Consider the following 27,261-nt stretch of genomic DNA (forward strand, 5'->3'; position numbering starts at 1 on the left):
CATAATGAGGTGCCAAACAGCAGCACATAGAGTACCTATGGCTCCATGCACATGTGCATGAGGCTCAAACTCATTTTGATGATCTTTTAGTACCATCCTAATGGGATATTCCAAATTATTTTTTTAGCTTTCCACTGTTCCTCTCTTACTATCCATAGTATTTTTCTAATATACTTACCTGTCCCACAATGCATCCAATCTCCTTGCCAGCAGAGTGTTATTAGACCTGTGATGTCCCATATACAGATTATAATAATAATCTTTATTTGTATAGCGCCAACTTATTCCAGATTACAGATGGACCAGGAGCTAATGGTCAATGCACTGTATACAGAACATGTGTCTCGTCCTCTATTGGCTGCTGTGATCACAGCTACATCACCATAAAGACTGAAGAGGGTGAACGGAGTGGTAACCCTGAAGGAGAGGGTGATTAAGAGGTAAGTTCTCGCTACTTTACTACTTTGGTGCATCACTCCCTTTTTTTAACTTCTCAAGCAACCTCTATAAAGTCAGTTCTCACATCTTACCAATCATTAGTGACTGGCCTTGTCTGGCTGAGGATCCGCAATCTACTTCTTCCATCTGGGAGTGTGTAACTTAAATGTACTTGTATTGGTAGTTGGGAGTATCGAAGCACTTCTGTTACCAAGAAAACAATAAGAAATGGTTAGCAGAATCTGTATAGTAGGGTTAATTGGCTTTAACATTCATTTAGCTGAAGGGTTAATCAGTAGAGATGAGCGAGTATACTCGGTAAAGGCAATTGCTCGAGCGAGCATTGCCTTTATCGAGTACCTGCCCGCTCGAGATGAAAGATTCGGGTGCCGGCGCGGGGGAGCGGTGAGTAGCGGCTGTCAGCGGGAGGGAGAGAGAGAGAGATCTCCCCTCCGTTCCCCCGCTCTCCCCCGCAGCTCCCTGCCCGCCGCCGGCACCCGAACCTTTTATCTCGAGCGGGCAGGTACTCGCTAAAGGCAATGCTCGCTCGAGCAATTGCCTTTACCGAGTATACTCACTCATCTCTATTAATCGGTTTTAACATTCACTTAGTTAAGGCGCTTTTACACTGGATGACTGTTGGGCGCAAAAGCACGTAACAACCAACCCAGTGATGATCACTCAGGGAATGGAGGCAGAACAAGCCGGGATCATTCCAGCCCACCCAGCTCCATTCACAGTAAACCGGCAGTCATCATAGATGAATGACTGCCTGTTTAGACAGAACGATACAGCTGCAAATCAACAATGATTTTCGGGTCTTTATGAAAGATCCGATTGGACGATTTTTCGGTGATCGTTCTTTTACTGCACATGTTTACACCTATGTAGTGTCCCAGAGTAGGGACCCTTCAGCACTTTAATCTTTGTCTACTTTGGTGTGTCTGTGTTTGTACTGTTGAATGTGTAGACTGTGTATTGTTATGTATATTGGCTTTGTCTGAGTCAATAATAGGTCAAATGTCTGGTGTCTGTGTAGCCTAACCCCGAGTGACTATGCAGAACTCACCCGAAGTCCGTGTGTTGTGTTAATCACCTTAAGCAGCCCTTGGATTGGGTAGACAGACCACCTACTAGTTTAGGATTGGCTAGGAGCAAAGCTAGGTTTAAGTTAGGAGTTTGGAGGTTGAGAGAGAAAGAAGAGACTTTCAGGAGAAAGGACTGAAAGCTTGGGAGGAGAGAAGAGCCAGGGTGTGGAGCCTAAGCAAGCCAGGCTCAAGCCGGTAGTAGTCGGCTCTTTGATTTAAGACGAGTTCAGTAGAATGAAAAAGTCAAGCACTGGAGGCCAAAATGAAGGAATTCTTTTTCATCCCTACTTCTCGAGAAAGTGCAGACAGGGCAGACCCCTCCAAACTAGGAGAAAAACGGCCATTATCAAGGAACTCGTGCCTCAGCAAAGAAGCACTTAAGAAAGGACTGTTATTTTAAGCTATACTTGAGAGGTTGGTGTTAAAAGATGCATTTGAAAAGGTGGAACTGTTACGTTACTGTAAAGATGTTCAGTAAACTGTGTACCTTCGGTTTACTTTATCAAGTCTGGTTTGGACTCTTTTTTTTTTCATCGTGACCAGAATGATGCATCAAGAAAAGGCACTGGCGTCACATGAACATTTGTATTGCAGCGCTCATCGCTGCCATTATCCCTTTTGCCACTGTGTGCAGCCGGTCCAGGCCGTGTCTGGGTGCTCCAGGGAGGGACGGCAGAGCCATCTGTGACAACCATCTTATTATCCCCGCTGTCTCCTCCTTCCCATGCAGGTCTGCGCTCGGCCGCCACACCTAACTTAAGAATTATTGTGTAAATTGCTCAATCTAAGGAATAGTTTGCATGATAATTGTGCCATGTAAAAAGGCCATTAAACATTTTTTAAACATCAGATACTTGGGCATGTATAAACCTGATAAAGAAATGATAGAATGGCTGTATAATGGCTGATTAGCTATACTAGGGAGAAGTCTATTTTTGACCTCTGGACTATCCCGATTGCTAGCAGGGATGCTAATTATGATATTGTATTGCCTTTTCGTATGTTGTTGATTGATATACCATTTACATATTCTTTTTGTATCCACTTTTTTTCACTTTGTATAATTTTTTTATTAATGTTTATCAGAACACAAGTTTGTTAGGACAGCGCCTCTGAAGAGGAAGCCAGGTTGATTGCTGTCAATTCTTTGAGTGGGAAATTCCTGCCGAAAATGTGCATATGGAGGAGTTGCTACATGTGGGTGACACCCTGTCTCGAAGGACATCCAAAGAGAGCTGAAGCAAGGAGAAGTTCTGAGAGGTTAGAGTACCCTAGGTAAAGATAAAGACTAGTGGTGACAAGTAAAAAAAATTCCTGCGCTCCTGGGCACCCTGAGCGCAGGAGTTTTTTTTTTACTTGTCACTACTAGTTTTTATTAATGTTTAGCTTTTGTATGTGAACCTATTTATTCTCACATCTCAGAACTTACTGAAAACAACTTCATGTAGACAAAAGTAGTTAATGACTATTTCATTCACATGTGCCCAAAGTTGCAGTCATCAAGACTTATACTTAGGGCTCCTTCACACTGGCGATCGTGATTTTGCCACGAGAAAATCGCAGCAAAATCATGTCTTTGTTCCCGCGATTTCTGAGTGTCAATAATGCTTTTTCCTGAGAATAATCTCGCATTGCTGCCGTCAGCGATTTTCTCACATGAAAGTCGGTAGGAGTTTCTAATGTTAAAAATGCATCAGTTCGTGCTTTACAATGTGATAAAAAGGAGGCTTTATAGGGAAACATGAGAGATTTTAAAAAACCGCAAAACACAGAAAGATAGGACATGCTGCAATTTTTTTTTCACTCTACATCGCATGAGTGAAAACTTCGCAAATGGGAATTAAACCATTGAAGATCATTGGTTTCATAATTCTGTGTTTTCACTCACTCTCGCATTTTTCAAAAAACGCGCAATTTTCTTGCAAGCGTAAAGGCATTCTAATAATTAGAAATGTGATTTTATATTTTTAATTATTGTATAATTTAAACAAACCATTAATCTTGGATGAATGGATACTAAATTCTGTAGACAGAACGGTGTCCGCTGTTGTGCTGCCAAATGTCCTTTCCAACACTGACTCATTATTTCCTTCATATAGGAAGTACCTGATTGGAAATATAAGAAACTATAAGTAATGCTAATCAAGGAACAGGTGTAGAAACCAGTAAATGATAACCAAGGCTGAAAGGCACATCCCAAAGACATGGAAGACGCTGTAGCGTTTATATTACATTTTATATACAAAAGTATTTGATTTGGGGTTTTTTTAGCACTAAAAAAGTCCATATCAAAACAAGAAAAACAACCAAATATAGAAAGCAAAGCTAAAACAGGTGATTAGCCTCCTCTTAAATCTGTCCCACCCAGTCGAAGCAGCAGGAAGCAAAGAGAGAAAAGCAAAAGAAATCAACACGTCTTAAAATTTTGGATTTAGAAAATTTGTAATTATTGTGGCTTCTGTAAACAAGAAATAAAATCATTATAGGCATCATGTTGGCTCTATGGCTAGAGTTCTGGCCTTTATAGCTACTGCAGGCTCAAAACTGACTTAGGGCTCATTCACACGGGCATATGCACTTTCGGTTAGTGAAAATTGCACCATTTTTACTGTGTGTATTTGTGTGTATGTTTTTTTTTTGCACATGTATTCATTGCACTTTTCACTTGCGTGAAAAAAAGCAAGAAGGACCAATTGATGTTACTTTTTGAAACACTGTCTGCTGCCTTGATGCATAAAAAACACATGGAGACCCGCACCATTTTACTGATACGTTCGTGGGCATGAGCCCTAAGAGTACAATTTGTACAGAAATTTGGTACTTCCATGGAGATCTAGAAAACCTCTTTAAAAGAAAAAAACTAAATAAGCAGATGTAGTACAGAGGACACAACTGATCCATATCATGCTACAAGAAATGTGTTCTATATTAACCAGTTCATTTACATTTTGTTTACAAAGTGGCAGCACCGTGGAGACCAAACTTTTTTGCCGAATTGTGAAAATTGTTGACTTACATTGTTTGAGGCAGAAAAACTTTCAATTTCACATTAGTAGCAATTATTTCTTCCCCTATGATTGACTGGAACTCATTAGCCAACTTGAATGGATGTACAATATTTACCTAGAAGAGACGTAGCATAAGAATAGCTTCCAAATCCAACTATTTTGTACATTATTACATTATGAAATGTATAGTGCTGAACAAATAGAGTATTGCAAGTGGTCCTTCACCATACAATATTGCTCATGCTAATTTGCTGGATTTTTCCACAAAGTACATGTGCCGCAAATGCAGACTGCCTAAAGGCCCATTTAAACACAACGATTATCGCCAAAATTCGCTCAAAAGCCATCTTTTGAGTGATAATCGTTGTGTGTAATTGTGCCCATCTTTCACTTTTCTGCCGAATGATAATTTTTCAGTTCTGCATGAAATCCATCCTTCGGCAGAACAGCAAATAAGCAGGACCGCACGCTGTGTTCTGCCCGGGGAGCACTGATAACAGCTGATTGCATTGTCTCAGCTGTCAGCCCCCCGGGTGGTCTGTTCCCTGAATATAGCTCCTGGTGGCTAACACACTACTAATTGGTACTAATAGGCATTAGTACCAATTAGTAGTATATGCAAAATGAACACTCAAAAGCCATCTTTTGAGCGATAATTGTTGTGTGTAATTGTGCCCATCTTTCACTTTTCTGCCGAACGATTAATTTCAGTTCTGCATGAAATCCATCATTCGGCACAACAGCTGATAAGCAGGACTCCACGCTGTGTTCTGCCCAGGGAGCACTGATAACAGCTGATTGCATTGTCTCAGCTGTCAGCCCCCGGGTGGTCTGTTCCCTGAATATAGCTCCTGGCGGCTCACACACTTGTAATTGGTACTAATAGGCATTAGTACCAATTAGTAGTTTATGCAAAATGATCACTCAATAGCTATCTTTTGAGCGATCATCTTTGTGGTATAAATGCACCTTAAGACGTATGTTGAATTCTGTTTTATGTTACACTGGCCTTGTAAAAAACATTATATGTTGAAAATATAGTATCCTGAGGCTTTTGTAACCTGAGGGATCACTGTACTGCTCTAAAAAATTACGTTCTGTTAACAGTTGCTTCAAAGGCTTCATTTAGAGCCACCAGCACAGATCTGTCCCAAAATCTCAGATGAAATAGTGCAGTATGCTGCATTGTTTTGTCTGGGACAATGCCAGAGGGCATGATGGAATCCAGACGGACCACACTACAATCAGTGAGGATCATCTGGTGCTATTTGGTTCCATCATAGGATGGATCTGTTTCTGGCAGGGAATCTGTTTTCTCACTCCAATGACAGAACAGGAAAATGAAAACCTTGAATGTAGATGCAAACAGATTCTAAGGAGTGAACTAAGGGTTTGTATATGTGTAAAATGCAACACTCTAGTATACAGGTAGATGTTATTGGAAGGCGTCTGATTCTACTTTGTTTTAACTCATTTCATCATATTATACCCATAATATACCATAATTCTAAAAAAAAGGATGAAAATTGTACCTTGCCTCCTGTTTTATCGGCTAGTTGTCCCAATTCAGGCAACCGGCAGTAAGTTCCTTCTATGGTCACCACAGAGACAGCCACACTGAAAGACAGAAACTCAACTTATGTACAGTCTGAAAACTTCTATACTTGTTTCCTCAACTCATATGATTATCAGTAATCATGATACACTCAGATGGGGATGGCACCCGATGCTTCCTCCTTACCATGGAAACGCCAACGAGCAATGATTCCTTAGGCCATCTCTTCACATAGAGCGTCATGGCATGACAGCTCCCTCCCTATCCGCAGCGTCACTACATGGACCGTGTGCGTATAACCCGTCACCGGACAACGCCTGGTCATGTGAGCTGCATGTCATGTGACCTCCGATGTTTATGCTATCCAGCAAGGGGAGGGCACAGGGTAGAGCGGTACTACTGACAGGAGGTGTGTCACTAGAAACTGCCTATACACCAAACCCCTGATCATTCCCGTTTTGGACAGTTCTGAACAGTATCAAAGAATAAAAAATACATAGAGACTGCATGTAACATATGATGAATGATTATCACCTTTATAAGGGCTAGTGAGGTTCCTGGTGAACTACTAGAAATCGTAAGGAACCAAAACCCTAAATAATTAACAACGAAACTAAGTGATATATTGAACCAGAGCCTAAGTGAACAATTTAATGAGTGTTACATCAGAATTACAGACTATCAAGTCGCTACCAACACATTTAGTTAATCTATCTACCACTGTAGTGACACTTTGGACTGCAGTAAGATAGACGAACGACGATAGCATTTGATCTCCACCAGTGGGGGCTTGTACCCTTAGGAGGCACAATTTTTGTCCATGTTTGAATCTTACATGTGTGTGTCTGTTTGGGTGGTTGTCCCCCTCTCCAATCTAGTGAGGGTTACACGATCTCTACTCAGTGTCCTGTGTTTTTAATTATCTAAATTAATAAAGATTGAAATGTTAGTACTTGTCTACACTGTGAAACAGTTTATTCATGAGGTGCTGCTAGCTTCACTAATCCTCAGTGGTTGGCTGTTTTCTCAGTATGCCATGTAATAGCTAAAAAAAAACCTGTTAATCACAATGCAACTTTTACTATCACAGCCATCGCATTGAATAGCTGTGATTTGTTCATTGAGCACTGCAATGATTGGCTGAAACACAGCGCTCGAGAACCAATCAGAGCCAGTGCCTCCTGGAGGCAGGGTTTTTGAAACCCCTCACCAGGAAGCAATGGCTGAAGGCTACAAACAAGTGCTGGAACTGCGGAGGAGAAGTGCAGCGGAGCGGACTGCACCTGTTAGGAAATGCATTGTTTGTTTTTATGTAGCCAGGGCTTATTTTCAGGGATGGACATATATTTTTAAGCCCCTTAGAAAATCCCAGCAAAAGAGCGCAACTTTGTGGCAACAGAAAATCCTGATGTCAATGTGAGAAAATACAGCGATATCACACAGAACACACCTGCAATATATCTGCGATTTTCTTGCGGCTAAATCGCTGTCGCCTGCGTGAAAGAGGCCTTAACCTGTACATATGTGGCCTTAGTGAGAACAGTATAATGGACATGACAGGTTCCTTCTAAGGGCGCCCACCCACTGGCGTTTGCGATTTTCGTGCGTGAAAAACGCAGCGTTTTCCGCTGCGTTTTTTGCCGCGTTTTCGCGGCTTTTCCATTAATTTCCATTGACTTTCATGGGTGCATTAGGAGAAAAATAAGGACACATATGCAACTGACAGTTCCTATGTTAAAAAATGCAACGCAAAAAAAAATGCCAGTGGACAGGAGTACATTCAATTCTAATTGCTCTTGAGAAAAAACGCAAAACGCAAAGAAAAAAAAATCGCCAGTGGGTGGGCGCCCTTAGTCTGTGAATGTAAACAAGAGTGTTCTCATCTACTTACTGACAGCAAGTAAATATGCTGAAAATGGTGGGAAACACAGGAAAGTTGTAGAACTTTTAACAGCTATGTGCTGCAGATGATGTAGACAGCAAGTGGGGATTAAACTAATAACTACAGGGGAACACATAGAGGGACCATACTTGTAAGGGGCAGGGGTAAAGCCGGGAGACATTTTTTATAGTACTGAGATATTCCATGAAGCACACCTGTGCTGAAGAGCCAAATCTCCCAAATTACTGTAATAAAGCTTTGAAGACTGATAGGAATACTCCTCTGAAATGTCCTCCAGGTTACCAAGCTCAGTATTAGCTTTGCCATCTGTGCAGATAATCACCTACAGAGAAGATAGATCACATGTTAACAGCTAGCCTTCTATACCAATCCAGCCATCCAGGTGAATGGTGACCCCCCTCAATAGGCAAATGTCTTGCAGTTTTGAGGATTAGTAAGACATCCCCATGAAAAATCTTATAGGAAAATGCTACTGTATTGTTTTTGTTCGTATTAATGATCATCCCCATCATCAATATCCTCATTATGTTGTTTCTGCTGTTAAGGCACCATTCCCATGTTTAATAGCTTCATGTGTAGCAGTACGGTTAGACAGTGCCTACTAGTGGAATAAATTAGTAGTGTCACATTAATTGCGGTTGGGGATTATGATTAGAATCTGACAATGTTTTCAGTGCCGCTGTTATGATAAATGGAAGAAGTTACATGGTGTTCCTAAAACAATAGACTCTTAAAGACTCCCAAAGTAGAGTTCTGGGGTATGTTAGGCGGCTTCTGCAATACAAGTGAATTGGAAGGCTAGAAGGCAGGAGCGCCAACTGTCAGCATCTCTCTAAATCAGCCTTGCCAGGAGAGTTCACGTTGTACTGCACCACCCAGTTGCCCCAATACAACTTACAGCAACCACAATATACAGTTTCTAAATCAATATCTGCAGTCCATCCAGATATTATAACAACCATGGGCTCATCTGGGGGGACGCTTAAAGCTACTAAGCGCTAATCTAAAATCTGTAACAGAATCTTCGACCTTCCATGTGCCATGTAAAATACTAAGGTCTTCTCGTGTACCCTTGGAACCTTTCAGGCACTAGGGTCGTGTGTGACTGCTACATCTGCCTCTGCACCCCCGATAGCTACATCCCTGGGTTCATTCATAGCTCACTTGCCTTGGATCCTGGATTCTTGGAAGCCATTGCTATTGAAACCAGAGCTGCAGGTCCCAGTGCTGTAGCCCCCTTTTCTTCCAGGCTGTAGTAGAAAAATAAACATCAATGCACTTTTAAAACTTTTTTGACATGCCATAGCGACATGTCAAAAGTTTTGATCAGTGGTGGTCCAGGTGCTGAGACCCCCGCAATCACTGAAATTAATCTGCAGAAGTGCTCACCCGAGCGCTGCGCCTCTTTGGCTGTCATTGTTTCTTGTTGGCTCTTCTCTGCAGCTGAAGACCGACTCATATACTTCTACAGAGTTCTATGTATCTATCTTCAACTGCTGAAACGAACTGACAAGGAACGATGACAGTCAAAGTGGGACAGCACTCAGTGAGCACTTCTGTCACTTCATTTCGATAAAGCACCTGGATCTCCACTGATCAAAATTATTTAGATGTCACTATGACATTCTTGAATTAACCCTTTGCAATCCAATTTTGGATTCAGGGTTTCCTAGGGGGCTTTCTCTTTCTGGCATTATACATCGGCGCCATCTGCTGGTTAGAGCGAGTACTGCGGTATAGGACATGCTGGAGAGGCCCCCCGACAACAGAGCGGCCAGTAATCTACAGTAAGAATACCCTGCGGACGTCTTCCGACATCAAAGCTGTATAGCCTTCAATCAGAATGTCTTTAGACATCAGACAGTGGATTGGAAAGGGTTAATAGTAATACAGAGTAGCATTGAAAAATGAAAACCACTGAGCCCTTACCAGACTGTTCTACAGGTCATAACAAAGAAAACAAGGAAAACATTACCATTGAATTCTTCCTTTCAGGGCATGTAGAGTCTCTGTTACAGGGTGCGGCATGGGTTGGTCTATACCCTGTAATTTCAAATGATCAGGATCTAACAGCTCGGCACCCTGTAGCACCAGTGGCTGTGTAGTACCATCACCATATAGCTTCACCTGGATACAAATCAACAGGACATAAAAATAAGGTGTTATCCATGGAAACTGACGTGTTTGAAATCTCGCTAAATCCATTAACCCATTGGCATATAGGGGAAGCAGGGGTCGCGGTTGCGACCTGGCCCCTGAGTTGTGGGGGCCCACAGGTCCCCCTCACTACAGTGTTGGCGCACATTGGTGGCTCAGAGGAGCGGCTCCAATGAGGCAGCAGCGGCAGCAAGAAAAACCTGTGCTGCTTCACAGGGAGCAGCACTTTATTAGTGAAAGCGGTAAACAGTTACCAGGAGGAGGAGAGGGGGCGGGGTTAGAGAATGCGGTTGCCCCCGGGCCCAGGAGCCTTAGGGGGCCCATAAGGCCTCTCTTCTCCATATAAGGAGCCCAGTACTATGAATAAAGCATTATAGTTGGGGGCCCTGTTACAGGTTTGCATTGGGGCCCAGGAGCTTCTAGTTATGCCTCTGGGCTGGGCTAGCAGCGTGTTTCAGTTTGAACAAATGAAGACTTACCACCGGCACCGATCATCCCTCCCCCTCCTCCTTGGTAAAGGCAGTGGATGGATGAAGCACCAGGGAGGTACATGTATGGGACAGTATTCCTGTGTGTGCATGTATAAGCCTGCCTATGTGTATATACTCTATGTGGTAAACTGTGTTCTTTGTATACACTATATATGTGCATGTATATATTGTATGTGTACAGTGTTCTGTGTATACACTGTATATGTGCCTGTAGATGTGTATATATACTGTATGTGTACAGTGTTCTGTGTATACAGTATATATGCGCCTTCATATGTGTGTATACATACTGTATGTGTACAGTGCCTGTACACACTGTATATGTGCCTGTATATGTGTGTGTATATACTGTTTGTGTAGTGTTCTGTGTATACACTGTATATGTGCCTGTATGTGTGTATATACTGTATGTATACAGTGCCTGTACACACTGTATATATGCCTGTATATGTGTGTATATACTGTATGTGTACAGTGTTCTGTGTATACACTGTATATGTGCCTGTATGTGTGTATATATACTGTATGTGTACAGTGCGTGTACACACTGTATATGTTTGTGTATATACTGTATATGTGCCTGTATATGTTTGTGTATATACTGTATCTGTACAGTATTCTGTGTATACAGTATATATGTGCCTTTATATGTGTGTATGTCTATAGGACTAACAACACTGTCTTCTGCACCAGTCATGCTTATGATGCTCTAAGTTCAGCTCTGGAGGCCCGCGGTCAGGCTGGGACGCATTTCCAAACTCTGTACATAAAACAGATGGCGACGAAGACAGTGTGGTTATTCTCTACCAGAAGTTCATTGTGTTGTGTACCGGAACGGTGGCATCACCCGTAACAAACTCTTTCCCTGTTCTACAATCTATTGGTCATCCCTTGCCTAGGGGTGTCCAGAAGAGGCCCAGCGCTGCCCTGACCTTGACTGCGTACATCCCTCTGGGAGGGAGAGAGGGGGGGAGCTAAACTTTTGCACCCGGGCCCCTGAGCCTTTAGTTACTCCCCTGCGTTAACCACTTAACAGTTTTTTCCAAATAGTGCTTGGAGAAAAGGACCTTACAGTTTTGCCTAAGCACTGTTTAGGCATGTTGGCAGTGCAATTTTGTTGGCTTTATCTCCATCTGTAATAGGAATAAAGATGAGGTTTTAGTCTTGCTTGAAAGTCAAGAGTCTTGGCTTTCAAAAACGACCAAAACTGCAACAACATCCCTGTTCTAGCTAGAGATAGAGCAGATTAAAGTAGGAGTTGCATGTACTAAACTTGCAGTTGTTGTTACTTCAGCCTGTGCAGAGTAAAAGTGGCTTTAGACGAGTGTGTATTTTGTGCGTGCATACACGCGCACAAAAATACGCGTCTATTAGCCCCAATGCATTCCCTATGGTGTGTGCACATGTCCGTGCTTTACAGGCGTCCCCTGCTCTGTAGTGCTGCTCTATCAGCAGGCAGGGATTTTAAATCCCTGCCTGTTGAAAGAGCTGACTGTGATTGGCTGAGGTGCTCAGCCAATCACAGGCAGCTCTGGCCCATCATTTATTCAGCGACGTTTCAGTTAGAACCCTCCATTGCTGATTTCCATTAAAATACGGGACGAAATAGTTCTGCAGGTAAAATGCTGGCTAGCCAGGTGGAATGAGCAGACCCCATTGTAGTCAATGAGGTCTGTTTGATACTTTTCAGTTCTGTCATAAGATGGATCTGTTTGACTAGTGGGTTTTATATTTCTGCTCCCATAATGGACCAGAAAAAAACAGAATCCTAAATAGTGATGTGAATGAAGCCTGTAGGACTTACTTTCTATTGGTATGTACACCTAAGGTCTCTCTTGAGGCCTTACTTGTGGTTTGGCGGAGTGAGTCGCAGCTTCTACCGACCCAAGCTATACTGCAGCATTGTCCAGGCTTGGGAGCACTAGTCTCAATTCCTTTCTCTGTCTCCTAATCAGTGATAGTCCTCCTCCGGCAGCTAAAGCAACAGCTCTCCAGGCCTTTTTTCCAGTCCAGCACTCACTCAGCTCAGCTCTCTGGCCTCTTCTCCTAGACCCTGCATGCCCTCCTATCCTACTATAAAGCAAAATGTTGTCTTTTATATCAGAGCTACATCCAATCAGTTAGTTCTCCTTGAGCATGCTCAATTCTGTTTTGCCAAAATTTGGCGCACATAGATATTTTGGCACAATTTTTATGCACTTCTCCAGTCCGTCCCTCTGGCAATATTAACACCTTGGAGTGAGGCCCTTACAAAACTTTCAGAACTCTGTATTGTGACTACATGCTAGGCATCTAGCATAAAACAGTATTGCTACCTGGTCACTGAAGGTTACAAGTGCTACTCTCTTTTCAGAATGCTGCTTGTGAAGAAATTCCAAAGTCTCATCCAATGCAGATTTTACAGCCTGGAAGTAAACAGAATGAAAAGCAACTTACTTCATCATTGTATCAGAGCTTATTAAAAACTCATCTGCATTCATGTAATTCATATGGTACTAAAGGAAAACTTGGAATAGGGTCCAAACCTATTTGTCACCAATGGCAGGTATCACCAGGTCAACTCCACTGCAATAACTAGATAGACATTGGTTAATTGGAGTATACTGCAGTGTATTTTAGCTTGAGTTGCCTAGTAAGCACAAGTTTATCTGTCTCGGTGGACTACCGTGTGAGTACATGTGGCGACTGAGTTGTTAGATAGTTATTTCAACTGAAAAAAGTCACCTCCATCACACTGAACCAGGGAAGGAGGGTGAAAGCTAAACACTTTATAAGGCTTGGGTCAATCTGCCATAAGGGTATGTTTACATGTAGCGAAATTGGTGAAAATTTTCAGCAACGGAAAATATGCACCAAAAACCATTTCAACTTCCAAGTCAAAAACTGCATCAAAATAGCCACCATTGGCAAGGATTTTGAAAATGATTTTGAGTGGATCCAAAGCAGAATTCACACCTCCAATTGCAAGGGTGAAATGTACTGATAATCCGTGTCCAAAGCCACATCAAAATCCGCACCAATGCTGCAGAATTTAAAATATTTTTTTGGTGCAGTTCTGCATTTATAAATTTATACAAATTTTATTATTCCCCCCCCCCCCTAGACATCTCTTCTCAAGACTAGATAGATTGAATTATTTCAGTCTTTCCTCACAACATGGATTCTCCATACTGATTCTTTAAAGGTGTTCTCTGTCCAGGATTTAATTTTTTTGCTCCCTACACTTTCTTTAGCCCCCACCAAGACCCCCATATACCTTTTATCTTTATTTGATTGTCTCCTAAGAATCAATGCCACATGGCTACATTATTTACAGCCACAACTTACTGCCCAACTCGGGTCCCATCATGATATGCATTAGAACTGGCATAGGAAGAGCGCATCTGGCGGTCTGGGATTTCACGGGTTAAATGGTTACATGTACAGAAGGTTGAACTATGCATGCCCACATTGAAAATCAGGACCAGAAGAAGGCAAGACAGACATGATGTAAGTGAAAAAATGAAAAGTCAATGCCACAGGGGGCACACAACCGGACTGAGAAGATGCAAATCCCCTAATAATATATGGTAAGTATATATCGGAATTGGGCTCTATTAGGCGGGGCAGGATTAGTAGAAAAGAATTATACATGGTCTGGAATACCCCTTTAAATGAGTACCAGAGGTAGTCTTCCACTTTAAAATATATAAATACTGTACAGATTGTGCATATTGTAGTTTACCTCCATTCTTGTTTTGTAGGCTATATTATAATCATTGCTTTGGTCTTGTGTCACCTGCATTTGAAATAAAATGTTTTTTTAGAACATTAAAATCACATAAAAAGACATTCAATTTCTTTGCTGTTCAATATACTGCCTGTTCTTGCTACAAAGACTTGTTTTAGGCCCCTCCCATTCAGGTAACAGGAGGCATGAGAAGACTTCACAAGAAACATGCAGTTTCTTGATAAGTTAAATGGGTTGTCCAGTTATAAACTGTTTATGGCGTTTCCTCATTCTGCTGCCTAGGATCCACACTGATCAGCTGTTCTTTGGGCCAGTGTGCTTGTGCACTGAGATGATTTCTGCAAGAAGCAGACAGCTCCGTTCCCACTGCACTGATCAGGCTTGGTATTGCAGCCCACGTTTCCATTGAAATGAATGCAAATTTTGCCTGTAATACCAAGGGAGCAGTCTGCTTCCTGCAGAAATCAGCTTAGCATACAAGCTGATCAGACAGTGTCTGAGAAGATCGACCCCTTCGAATAAACTATTAATGACCTATCCTGAGAATAGGCCAAAAATAGATTGGTTTATAACTGGACAACCCCTTTAAGTCAGGTGCTCATGGCTATAACTGCAAGTTGTGTCCGATGGAATGTAGAGATGAGCGAGCACCAAAATGCTCGGGTGCTCGTTACTCGGGACGAAATTATCGCAATGCTCGAGGGTTCGTTTCGAGTAACGAACCCCATTGAAGTCAATGGGCGACCCGAGCATTTTTGTATATCGCCGATGCTCGCTAAGGTTTTCATTTGTGAAAATCTGGGCAATTCAAGAAAGTGATGGGAACGACACAGCAACGGATAGGGCAGGCGAGGGGCTACATGTTGGGCTGCATTTCAAGTTCCCAGGTCCCACTATTAAGCCACAATAGCGGCAAGAGTGCCCCCCCCCCCAAACAACTTTTACTTCTGAAAAGCCCTCATTAGCAATGCATACCTTAGCTAAGCACCACACTACCTCCAACAAAGCACAATCACTGCCTGCATGACACTCCGCTGCCACTTCTCCTGGGTTACATGCTGCCCAACCCGCCCCCCCCCGCACGACGCAGTGTCCACAGCGCACACCAAAGTGTCCCTGCGCAGCCTTCAGCTGCACTCATGCCACACCACCCTCATGTCTATTTATAAGTGCGTCTGCCATGAGGAGGAACCGCAGGCACACACTGCAGAGGGTTGGCACGGCTAGGCAGTGACCCTCTTTAAAAGGGGCGGGGCGATAGCCCACAATGCTGTACAGAAGCAATGAGAAATATAATCCTGTGGCACCGCCATCAGGAGCTGCACACGTGGGCATAGCAATGGGGAACTTATGTGCCACACACTAGTCAAGGTGTCTGCATGCCCCAGTCAGACCGGGGTTTTTCATAAATAGTCACAGGCAGGTACAACTCCGCAATGGGAATTCCGTGTGCACCCACAGCATGGGTGGCTCCCTGGAACCCACCGGCTGTACATAAATGTATCCCATTGCAGTGCCCATCACAGCTCAGGTAACGTCCGATTAAATGCAGGTGGGCTTCGGCCCACACTGCATGCCCCAGTCTGACTGGGGTTCTTTAGAAGTGTACACATGGAGTTACAACTCCGTGTGGACCGACAGCATGGGTGGGTGCCAGGAAGCCACCGGCGGTACATAAATATATCCCATTGCATTGCCCATCACAGCTGAGGTAATGTCATGTTTAATGCAGGTGGGCTTCGGCCCACACTGCATGCCCCAGTCAGACTGGGGTTCTTTAGAAGTGGACACATGCAGTTACAACTCCCTGTGGACCCACAGCATGGGTGGGTGCCAGGAAGCCACCGGCGGTACATAAATATATCCCATTGCATTGCCCATCACAGCTGATGTAACGTCAGCTTTAATGCAGGTGGGTAAAAAATTAATTGGATTACACTGTAGGCGAGGGCCCCAAAAAATTGGTGTACCAACAGTACTAATGTACCTCAGAAAAATTGCCCATGCCCAACCAAGAGGGCAGGTGAAACCCATTAATCGCTTTGGTAAATGTGGCTTAATTGGTAACTCGGCCTGGAGGCAGCCCAGTTAAAATAAAAATTGGTTCAGGTAAAAGTTTCAACGCTTTAACCCCTTAACGACCAATGACGTACCTGGTACGTCATGGAGCGTCGGGGTATGTATGAAGAGAGGTTGCGATGCAACCTCTCTTCATACAGTGCGGGCATCAGCTGTTTATAACAGCTGACATCCGCGGGCAATAGCCGCGAGCGGCCGCGCGGCCGATCGCGGCTATTAACCATTTAAATGCCGCTGTCAATTCTGACAGCGGCATTTAAATCCCCCGAACGATGTTCGGGGGTCTCGCACGGCCCCCCCCGCGGTGAGATCGGGAGAGCCATGCATGTGTCATGGCAGCCGGGGGCCTAATGAAAGGCCCCAGGGCTGCCTTAGCAGACTGCCTATCAAGCCGTCCCCGTGGGGTGGCTTCATAGGCTGCCTGTCAAAAAGCAATATGACGTAATGCTATAGCATTACGTCATACTGCAGGAGCGATCAAAGCATCGCATCTTAAAGTCCCCCAGGGGGACTTCAAAGTAAAGTAAAAAAAAAAATCAATAAAGTTTTTTTTTAATTGAAAAAAAAAAAAAAGTTGTAAAAGTTTAAATCACCCCCCTTTTGCCATATCTATTATTAAAAAATCTAAATAATAAATTAAAAATATGTATTTGGTATCACCGCGTCCGTAAAAGTCCGAACTATCAAAGTACCACATAATTTTTCCCGCACGGTGAACGTCGTTCGAAAAAAGAAATGAAGAACGCCAGAAATGCATTTTTTTAGTTACCCTGTCTCCCAGAAAAAACGCAATAAAAAGCGATCAAAAAGTCGTATGTATTCCAAAATGGTACTATCAGAAACTACAGGACATCCCGCAAAAAATGAAATCTTGCTCAACTACGTCGATGGAAAAATAAAAAAGTTATTGCGCGCACAAAATGACCGCAGAAAATAATTGAAAAAAATGTTATGTCTTTAAAAAAAAAAAAGAGGAGTATAGTAAAAAAAAACCTATACAAGTTTGGCATCGTAGTAATCGTACCGACCCATAGAATAAAGTTATCATGTCGTTTTTGTTGCCATTTGTGCGCCGTAGAAGCAAGACGCACTAAAAGATGGCAAAATGTCGTTTTTTTTTCATTTTACTCCACTTAGAATTTTTTAAAAGTTTTTCAGTACATTATATGGTACTTTAAATAGCACCATTGAAAAATACAACTCGTCCCGCAAAAAACAAGCCCTCACACAGCGACGTGGATGGATAAATAAAGGTGTTATGATTTTTTTAAAGGGGGGAGGAAAAAACGAAAATGGAAAAAGAAAAATACCCGCGTCATTAAGGGGTTAATGAGCATTGAAACGTATAAAAATTGTTTATAAAAATTATATGACTGAGCCTTGTGGGCCTAAGAAAAATTGCCCGTTCGGCGTGATTACGTGACGTTTCAGGAGGAGGAGCAGGAGGAGGAGGATGAATATTATACACAGATTGATGAAGCTAAAAGGTCCACGTTTTTGATGGTGATAGAGAACGATGCTTCCACCCGCGGGTGCAGCCTATGTATTGCTTAGTTATCGCTGCTGTCCGCTGGTGGAGAAGAGAAGTCTGGGGAAATCCAGGCTTTGTTCATCTTGATGAGTGTAAGCCTGTCGGCACTGTCGGTTGACAGGCGGGTACGCTTATCCGTGATGATTCCCCCAGCCGCACTAAACACCCTCTCTGACAAGACGCTAGCCGCAGGACAAGCAAGCACCTCCAGGTCATACAGCGCGAGTTCAGGCCACGTGTCCAGCTTCGACACCCAGTAGTTGTAGGGGGCAGAGGCGTCACCGAGGACGGTCGTGCGATCGGCTACGTACTCCCTCACCATCCTTTTACAGTGCTCCCGCCAACTCAGCCTTGACTGGGGAGCGGTGACACAGTCTTGCTGGGGAGCCATAAAGCTGGCAAAGGCCTTGGAGAATGTTCCCCTGCCTGTGCTGTACATGCTGCCTGATCTCTGCGCCTCCCCTGCTACCTGGCCCTCGGAACTGCACCTTCTGCCACTAGCGCTGTCGTATGGGAATGTTACCATCAGTTTGTCCGCCAGGTATATAGGTATAGCATCACTCTCGAACCCCTTTCCTCTTCGGGTATGAGAGTGGAAAGGTTCTCCTTATACCGTGGGTCGAGCAGTGTGTACACCCAGTAATCCGTAGTGGCCAGAATGCGTGTAACGCGAGGGTCTCGAGAAAGGCATCCTAACATGAAGTCAGCCATGTGTGCCAGGGTACCTGTACGCAACACATTGCTGTCCTCACTAGGAAGATCACTTTCAGGATCCTCCTCCTCCTCCGGCCATACACGCTGAGAGGATGACAGGCAAGCAGCATGGGTACCCTCAGCAGTGGGCCAAGCTGTCTCTTCCCCCTCCTCCTCATGCTCCTCCCCCTCCTCCTCAACGCGCTGAGATATAGACATGAGGGTGCTCTGACTATCCAGCGACATACTGTCTTCCCCCGTCTCCGTTTCCGAGTGCAAAGCGTCTGCCTTTATGCTTTGCAGGGAACTTTTCAAGAGGCATAGCAGAGGAATGGTGATGCTAATGATTGCAGCATTCCCACTCACCATCTGGGTAGACTCCTCAAAGTTTCCAAGGACCCGGCAGATGGCTGCCAACCAGGCCCACTCTTCTGTAAAGAATTGAGGAGGCTGACTCCCACTACGCCGCCCATGTTGGAGTTGGTATTCCACTATAGCTCTACGCTGCTCATAGAGTCTGGCCAACATGTGGAGCGTAGAGTTCCACCGTGTGGGCACGTCGCACAGCAGTCGGTGCACTGGCAGATTAAACCGATGTTGCAGGGTCCGCAGGGTGGCAGCGTCCGTCTTGGACTTGCGGAAATGTGCGCTGACCCGGCGCACCTTTCCGAGCAGGTATGACAAGTGTGGGTAGCTTTTCAGAAAGCGCTGAACCACCAAATTAAAGACATGGTCCAGGCATGGCACGTGCGTGAGGCTGCCGAGCTGCAGAGCCGCCACCAGGTTACGGCCGTTGTCACACATGACCATGCCCGGTTGGAGGCTCAGCGGCGAAAGCCAGCGGTCAGTCTGCTCTGTCAGACCCTGCAGCAGTTCGTGGGCCGTGTGCCTCTTCTCTCCTAAGCTGAGTAGTTTCAGCACGGCCTGCTGACGCTTGCCCACCGCTGTGCTGCCACGCCGCGCAACACCGACTGCAGGCGACGTGCTGCTGCTGCTGACACATCTTGATTGCGAGACAGAGGTTGCGTTGGAGGAGGAGGAGGAGGAGGAGGGTGGTTTAGTGGAGGAAGCATACACTGCCGCAGATACCAGCACCGAGCTGGGGCCCGCAATTCTGGGGGTGGGTAGGACGTAAGCGGTCCCAGGCTCTGACTCTGTCCCAGCCTCCACTAAATTCACCCAATGTGCCGTCAGGGAGATATAGTGGCCCTGCCCGCCTGTGCTTGTCCACGTGTCCGTTGTTAAGTGGACCTTGGCAGTAACCGCGTTGGTGAGGGCGCGTACAATGTTGCGGGAGACGTGGTCGTGCAGGGCTGGGACGGCACATCAGGAAAAGTAGTGGCGACTGGGAACCGAGTAGCGCGGGGCCGCCGCCGCCATCATGCTTTTGAAAGCCTCCGTTTCCACAAGCCTATACGGCAGCATCTCCAGGCTGATCAATTTGGCTATGTGCACGTTTAACGCTTGAGCGTGCGGGTGCGTGGCGGCGTACTTGCGCTTGCGCTCAAACAGTTGCGCTAGCGACGTCTGGACGCTGCGCTGAGAGACATTGCTGGATGGGGCCGAGGACAGCGGAGGTGAGGGTGTGGGTGCAGGCCGGTAGGCACTCGTGCCTGTGTCCTCAGAGGGGGGTTGGATCTCAGTGGCAGGTTGGGGCACAGGGGGAGAGGCAGTGGTGCAAACCGGAGGCGGTGAACGGCCTTCGTCCCACCTTGTGGGGTGCTTGGCCATCATATGCCTGCGCATGCTGGTGGTGGTGGCTCCCCAGCTGATCTTGGCGCGACAAAGGTTGCACACCACTGTCTGTCGGTCGTCAGGTGTCTCTGTGAAAAACTGCCACACCTTAGAGCACCTTGCCCTCTGCAGGGTGGCATGGCGCGAGGGGGCGCTTTGGGAAACAGTTGGTGGATTATTCGGTCTGGCCCTGCCTCTACCCCTGGCCACCGCACTGGCTCAGCCTGTGCCCACACCCTGACTTGGGCCTCCGCATCCTCGCCCGCATCCACGTCCTCTAGGCCTACCCCTACCCCTCAGCATGCTGTATTACCAGTAGTGCAGAAACAGAACGCTGTAATTAAATGTGCCGCTTATTGGCCCTTGGTTGGAGGCTGACTTCGCTTACGGAACGCACAGCATCGGCAGGAAAGAATTTTGCGCAAGCCTGCTGTAACACTTAGCTGGCTGCGTATGAATTAGGACAATTACCCCCAGCAGAGACCCAGTACACTTGTGGACAGGAATACAGCGGTGATGTAAGAGGCAACACAGAGGCAGAAAAGAATTTTGCGCAAGCCTGCTGTAACACTTACTGGCTGCGTATGAATTAGGACAACTACCCCCAGCAGAGACCCAGTACACTTGTGGACAGGAATACAGCGGTGATGTAAGAGGCAACACAGAGGCAGAAAAGAATTTTGCGCAAGCCTGCTGTAACACTTAGCTGGCTGCGTACGAATTAGGACAACTACCCCCAGCAGAGACCCAGTACACTTGTGGACAGGAATACAGCGGTGATGTAAGAGGCAACACAGAGGCAGAAAAGAATTTTGCGCAAGCCTACTGTAACACTTAGCTGGCTGCGTATGAATTAGGACAACTACCCCCAGCAGAGACCCAGTACACTTATGGACAGGAATACAGCGGTGATGTAAGAGGCAACACAGAGGCAGAAAAGAATTTTGCGCAAGCCTGCTGTAACACTTAGCTGGCTGCGTATGAATTAGGACAACTACCCCCAGCAGAGACCCAGTACACTGAGGACGATCACAGGCAGCCCAAATAGATTATTTTTTCCCAAATGTTTTTGGAAAGGCCCACTGCCCATATACACTAAATATGTCTTCTGTCCCTGCCTCAGCACTACTGGCCCTGGACAATGTAAAATTACTGCAGGACGCAATGCTCTGCACGGCCGATATACAAAAAAAAAAAAAGTGCAACACTGCAAAAAGCAGCCTCCACACTACTGCACACGGTTAGATGTGGCCCTAAGAAGGACCGTTGGGGTTCTTGAAGCCTAAAATAACTCCTAACACTCTCCCTATAGCAACTTCAGCAAGACAGCACTTTCCCTGAACTATGTCAGAATGCATCTGTGGCGAGCCGCGGGAGGGGCCGATTTTTATACTCGGGTGACACCTGATCTCGCCAGCCACTCACTGCAGGGGGGTGGTATAGGGCTTGAACGTCGCAGGGGGAAGTTGTAATGCCTTCCTTGTCTTTCTATTGGCCAGAAAAGCGCGCTAACGTCTCAGAGATGAAAGTGAAAGTAACTCGAACATCGCGTGGTACTCGTCTCGAGTAACGAGCATCTCGAACACGCTAATACTCGAACGAGTATCAAGCTCGGACGAGTACGTTCGCTCATCTCTAATGGAATGTTGTCTGCGTGCTGTCTTGTATAGACAGACAATGCCCATTCTAGGACATCGCATGTTCTATTTCTCAGGCATGAAACAGACAGGAATAGGCCATACCATGGGTCCGTGTAAAAGAAAAATATCCATGTGCATAGCCTCATTGGCTATAATGGGACTGTATACTGTCCGTGGAAGGACATAGACAGCACATAGCCTGAAAATATGCCCATGTGCACCTAGCCTGAAGAAGGAAAAACTACAGTAGTAAAAAAACTGTTCAAGAAAAATTAATATCTATACTAGAGGATAGTTGTAACAGATTTCTAAATATTTGGACCCTCATGTATAGATTACGCCTTTCCTACACTGGAAGCTGGCACCTCAACCCCACTATAACTATAATGCCCGAAAGAAGACCCTGAGGACTTCTATCCCACCCTTGGGTTGATGCCCCATGAGAGAAGAACCCCCAGTACATCCTTACTTCCCTCCTTCTCCCCTCTAACCTGCAAGTTAGCCCTGGCCAGGCCACTGCGGTTCTTGAATCATTTCTATGACTGAAACAACAACGAAAGGTAGAGAAAAACCTGGCTTCAACGGATTAGAATTATCCTACTACTACTAGCCCAGCCAGACCGTGTATCTCAGTATTTTCCTCAACCATGTACGCCTACATATACTATCTCAATGTTATATTTCTTTGTAAAATGGAAAAGTTTCAATAAAAATTATTGTTTAAAAAAAGAAAAGCTCTTAGGGACGATATTGTCAATGGGGATAGGCTTAGAAAATAGGATTCTGATGCCTTACCTCTGTGGTCACACTCATGCTCCCTGATATATCAATACAGAATATGATCATGGCTTGGTCAGCAAATAAGTATTCGTTCTCAAACTGGCGGTCTCCAGCATAGAGTTCATCTCCCTCTTCTCTGCTCTCAAACCTGTTATCATCAGACAAGGGATTTTCAGCAGCACAGAAAACACAAGTCCATGTCTGAAGGGAAACAATAAATACATTAAACATGTAAAACAGTGCTAGAAGGCGAAAGTCGTCAGAGGGTGCAGAAGTCAGGCAATGTATAATTTCCCCTGGTATTTTGCTACTACCGTGTTCCCCCGAAAATAAGGCACCCCCTGAAATTTGCAGAGTCTCAAATATAAGGCACCCCCCGATAGTAAGGCATAGTAAAGTGTGCAGGCAAGTCAAGAGGCCTGTCCCCTACTGCCATCCCCGTTGTCTCCTACCTCTAGATGTATAGGTATATCTGCAGACAGTCTGCTGTTATCCTGTCCCTGCTGTGCTGTACGAGTGTGCTGTTGTGAGCTCCCCTTGCTGGCTGGAAAAGTCCATACTGTACGTTCTGTTCCTGCTGTATATGTCTGCTGTGATGGGCTCCCCCTCGTGACCGGAAGCTGCAATACCATCCCTGCTTACAAGTGGTCCAGGAGCTTCTGTCTGCAGCCAGGTACGTTACTTTACAGCCTTTATTTTTTTATGGCTCTGTGTGTGAGTCAGGCACCCTGTGTGTGATTCTTAAGGCTGGGTTCTCACAGAGCGTATTTCTAGCAGAAATCTCGCAGTTTGGCCACAGCGATAAACAGCGAGATTTCCGCCGGGAAAGCGCTGCTTCAAAACCCACGGCACTTAGCCGCTTGTTTTGAAGTGACCTGGCTGCACTCTTTTCCGTTTCTGTGGCCGGTGAATCCGCACCACAACACCGGATTCTCCCAGCTTTGCCGTGACAGATTTGCTGTCCCATGTGGACGAGATTTCTGAGAAATTTCGTCCACAAAGCTGGCCAATTGAGGGATTAGCGGCCACAGACGGATTTGCCGTGACGAAATAAGACACCCCCTGAAAATAAGACGTAGCGCATATTTGGGAGCAAAAGTGAATATAAGACGCATCTTATTTTCGGGGAAACGGGGTATGTTTATGTCTTAGCATTTCTCATGTGATCTACTCATTCTTTGATAAGGGGCAGGTGGGGTAAAGAACCCCTCCTAAGTGCAATTTGGGGGAAAACAGAAGAGGGGGAAACTTTTATACTTTGTACATATAGGAAATATTCATTCTACGGTAGGACACATCAATTCACAAGACAAATTACATAAAGCTTAATTAATTTAAATCACTCGGGTGACTTTTTTTAAAATTCATCCATTACGTAGCTATTCCCCTAATATGTATAAGGGAGGTAGTGTTAGTTTGGTTAGTTAGTTAGTTATTTTTGCCGCAAACTCCTGGCCTCTTTTCCTCAGATGGTCATGTGATCTCAATTCTGATCACCTCAGATTTACTTGGGGTATGTGTTCTCAAATTAAGTCGGTTTCTCAGTCTATGTGATGCTGTTGCATGTACCTACCACAGAAACTGCCTGGAGGGGGACACAGATACTCCTGTCATAGTAACTGATGATGGTCATGCAGCTCCTGTCACACAAGTATAGTAGAGGAGATAACAGCTCATCCTCCTGACTGTATACGTATGGTCTGTAGCTTATTTAGGTAAATATAGAAGTTAATGATAATTAAACTACCTCCCAGTAAGCAACAATGGTATAGTCTCAGCTAATGCTGTGCTGATGCATCATGGGGTAGAAGTGAAACTGAAAATAAAAACATTCAGCCTCAAGATGGTGGCTGTTAAGCATCAGACAGGGGGCTGCACCGCAGGGAAGTGGCTGGAATACACAGAGGAGACCTCTAGATTGTGATGGGTAATCAGGTGAGGGAAGCAGGCATGGAAAAATGTGTTTTTGCCGGGGTGGTCCTTTAAATTTGGCAAAACTTGATAGGTATTTCTCACCGTGTAACTATTGTACACATATGCCAGAATCATCTGCCCAGTATGGGGCATATCTTTAACAACTTTGCAATCACATTTAATGACATAGCCACTTTTTTTCTTGCTTCAATACATTATTATTATGTAATTAATATGTATTCTAATGTTGTTTGCGTTTTTCTTCTGTTACTTTACTTACCTTGGTATCTTGTATATGGTTGAGCTTTGAGCAGGCAGCAGAGCAGCTGATGCACAGTAGAGGGGGTTCTTGGACATGAGTATCTTAGGAAAGAAGCATGGTATAGTGTAGACATTACTACATGGAGTCAGTAAGTAGATATGTGCTGTATATGGTGGCCATGTGTGGTAGTCTGCGACTGTATTATTGATATCATGTTCCATCCTAGGACATCATAAGGGCGCCCACCCACTGGTGTTTGCGATTTCCGTGCGTGAAAAATGCCGCGTTTTTCCCGCGTTTTTCGCGGCGTTTTTTGCCGCGTTTTCGCGGCGTTTTCGCGGCGTTTCCATTAATTTCCATTGACTTTCATGGGTGCATTAGGAGAAAAATAAGGACACATATGCAACTGACAGTTCCTATGTTAAAAAACGCCACGCAACGCAAAACGCCAGTGGGTGGGAGTACATTCAATTCTAATTGCACTACAGAAAAAACGCAAAACGCAGAGAAACGCAAATCGCCAGTGGGTGGGCGCCCTAAGAGTTACTGTCCTCTTACCAGAATTCTCAACCATCTTTCCTATGTTCAGAAGTAAAATGTTGCAGTTGGCTGGCAACCGTTCGATAGGGGGGTCTACAAATAAGAAAGATTTATTATAAACCAACTCACCAATTCAACAAAAAAAGGAACCAAAAGTAGTCTGAACTTTATACAGAGTAGATATGATAAAACGATAGATAGATAGATAGATAGATAGATAGATAGAGATAGATATGAGATAGATAGATATGAGATAGATAGATAGATAGATATGAGATAGATAGATAGATAGATAGATAGATAGATAGATAGATAGATAGATAGATATGAGATAGATAGATAGGATATAGATAGATATGAGATAGATAGATAGATAGATATGAGATAGATAGATAGATATGAGATAGCTAGATAGATAGATATGAGATAGATATGAGATTGATAGATAGATAGATAGATAGATAGATAGATAGATAGATAGATAGATAGATAGATAGATAGATAGATAGATAGATATAAGATAGATAGATAGATATGAGATAGATAGATAGATATGAGATAGATAGATAGATAGATAGATAGATAGTATATTTTTCTCTTTTCAGCAATATTTGATATTTCATTAGTGAATTAGTAGTACATAGGTAGTATAATGGTACCAGGTAAGGATGTCATTTGACGATCTGGAGGTTTCACTGGTGCTGCCTGCATTTTCATTTCTGTAGGAAGAGTCGGCAGCACTTCCAAGTAATTATGGGGATTTGGTCCTATGGCTACACCTGGGAGCAGGCCTATAAACAAGAATGTGGTAGCAGTGATTAAACTATGAGCATCCCTCACTATAATCCAGAAAACTGTAATAATCTCATCAAAACATATTACAAACAGATATGAAATTGTAACTTAATAGAGCTCTACCTGCACCTCGTAAGACCCTTCAGACGGATGAAATGTTATGTTTCAATAACAACCAACCAGAAATCAGCAATGTCTAAGAAAATGACTAAGGATCTATTAAGCAAGATGGGAAAGTCTCAGACAAGGCTGAATTAGTGGAGATCCTTGGCCAAAAAAAATTGATAGGGCCCCACTCCCTAAAAATAGCTGAAGGAAACTGAGTGGTGGGCAATTGCCATGATTGCTCTCTTTATAATTTAGTCTGGGCAGCAGGTAAATTCTACTTTGTACTAGTCCGTCCATTGCACCAGCAGGCCCTATATAACTTTCCTTCATAAGGACAGCTATGTTGGAGACTTACAGCCATTATTTTTCCCCAATGTATCCTACAGTTGCTTACACGCTGAATTCATACAAATAATGAGCAAAGAATCTGCCTTGTATCCGTTACACAAGCCGATGATCACTAAAAGGCGACCGTTTTAGCGATAATCGTTGCATCTAAATGTGCACCCATCGTGCACTTTTTGTGCACTGCTAGCTGATCGTTAAATTCAGTCCAACCTAAAAATCATCATTCAGCCGTATCAGCAGTTCTCCACGGGAAGTGCTGATAGCATTGTTTCCCATTGGAGAACAAAGGAACTGAATGCAGATAAGAGCCCTCGGGCTAATAACTGCTTTTAGCTAAAGCTTCATTTGCACACTTAAATACTCTTAAGTAGCTGAGGAGCTACTTAAAAGTTTATACAAAATGATCGCTCAAAGCTGTTATTCAAACTGTCGTTTGAGCGATCATTGGCTCGTGTAAATGGGCCTTT

General features: G+C 44.4%; 1 protein-coding gene across 2 annotated transcripts in view; it reads right to left on the minus strand.

The window, feature by feature from the left end:
* The window catches only part of LOC136632750 (circularly permutated Ras protein 1-like), a 65,142-nt gene that overhangs the window by 7,931 nt on the left and 29,950 nt on the right, over positions 1-27,261 (minus strand). For both annotated transcript variants that reach the window (XM_066607885.1, XM_066607884.1), the window contains exons 8-20: positions 26,203-26,334; positions 25,562-25,636; positions 25,022-25,104; positions 22,843-23,028; positions 14,365-14,418; positions 12,956-13,045; positions 9,968-10,119; positions 9,161-9,242; positions 8,187-8,314; positions 6,067-6,151; positions 4,543-4,649; positions 3,520-3,632; positions 531-642 (exon numbers count right to left, since the gene is read on the minus strand). In XM_066607885.1, coding sequence (XP_066463982.1) covers positions 531-642; positions 3,520-3,632; positions 4,543-4,649; positions 6,067-6,151; positions 8,187-8,314; positions 9,161-9,242; positions 9,968-10,119; positions 12,956-13,045; positions 14,365-14,418; positions 22,843-23,028; positions 25,022-25,104; positions 25,562-25,636; positions 26,203-26,334 — 1,399 coding nt within the window. The remainder of the gene's footprint in view (positions 1-530; positions 643-3,519; positions 3,633-4,542; positions 4,650-6,066; positions 6,152-8,186; positions 8,315-9,160; positions 9,243-9,967; positions 10,120-12,955; positions 13,046-14,364; positions 14,419-22,842; positions 23,029-25,021; positions 25,105-25,561; positions 25,637-26,202; positions 26,335-27,261) is intronic.

Source organism: Eleutherodactylus coqui, chromosome 6 (assembly GCF_035609145.1).
Source record: "Eleutherodactylus coqui strain aEleCoq1 chromosome 6, aEleCoq1.hap1, whole genome shotgun sequence".
NCBI lineage: Eukaryota > Metazoa > Chordata > Amphibia > Anura > Eleutherodactylidae > Eleutherodactylus > Eleutherodactylus coqui.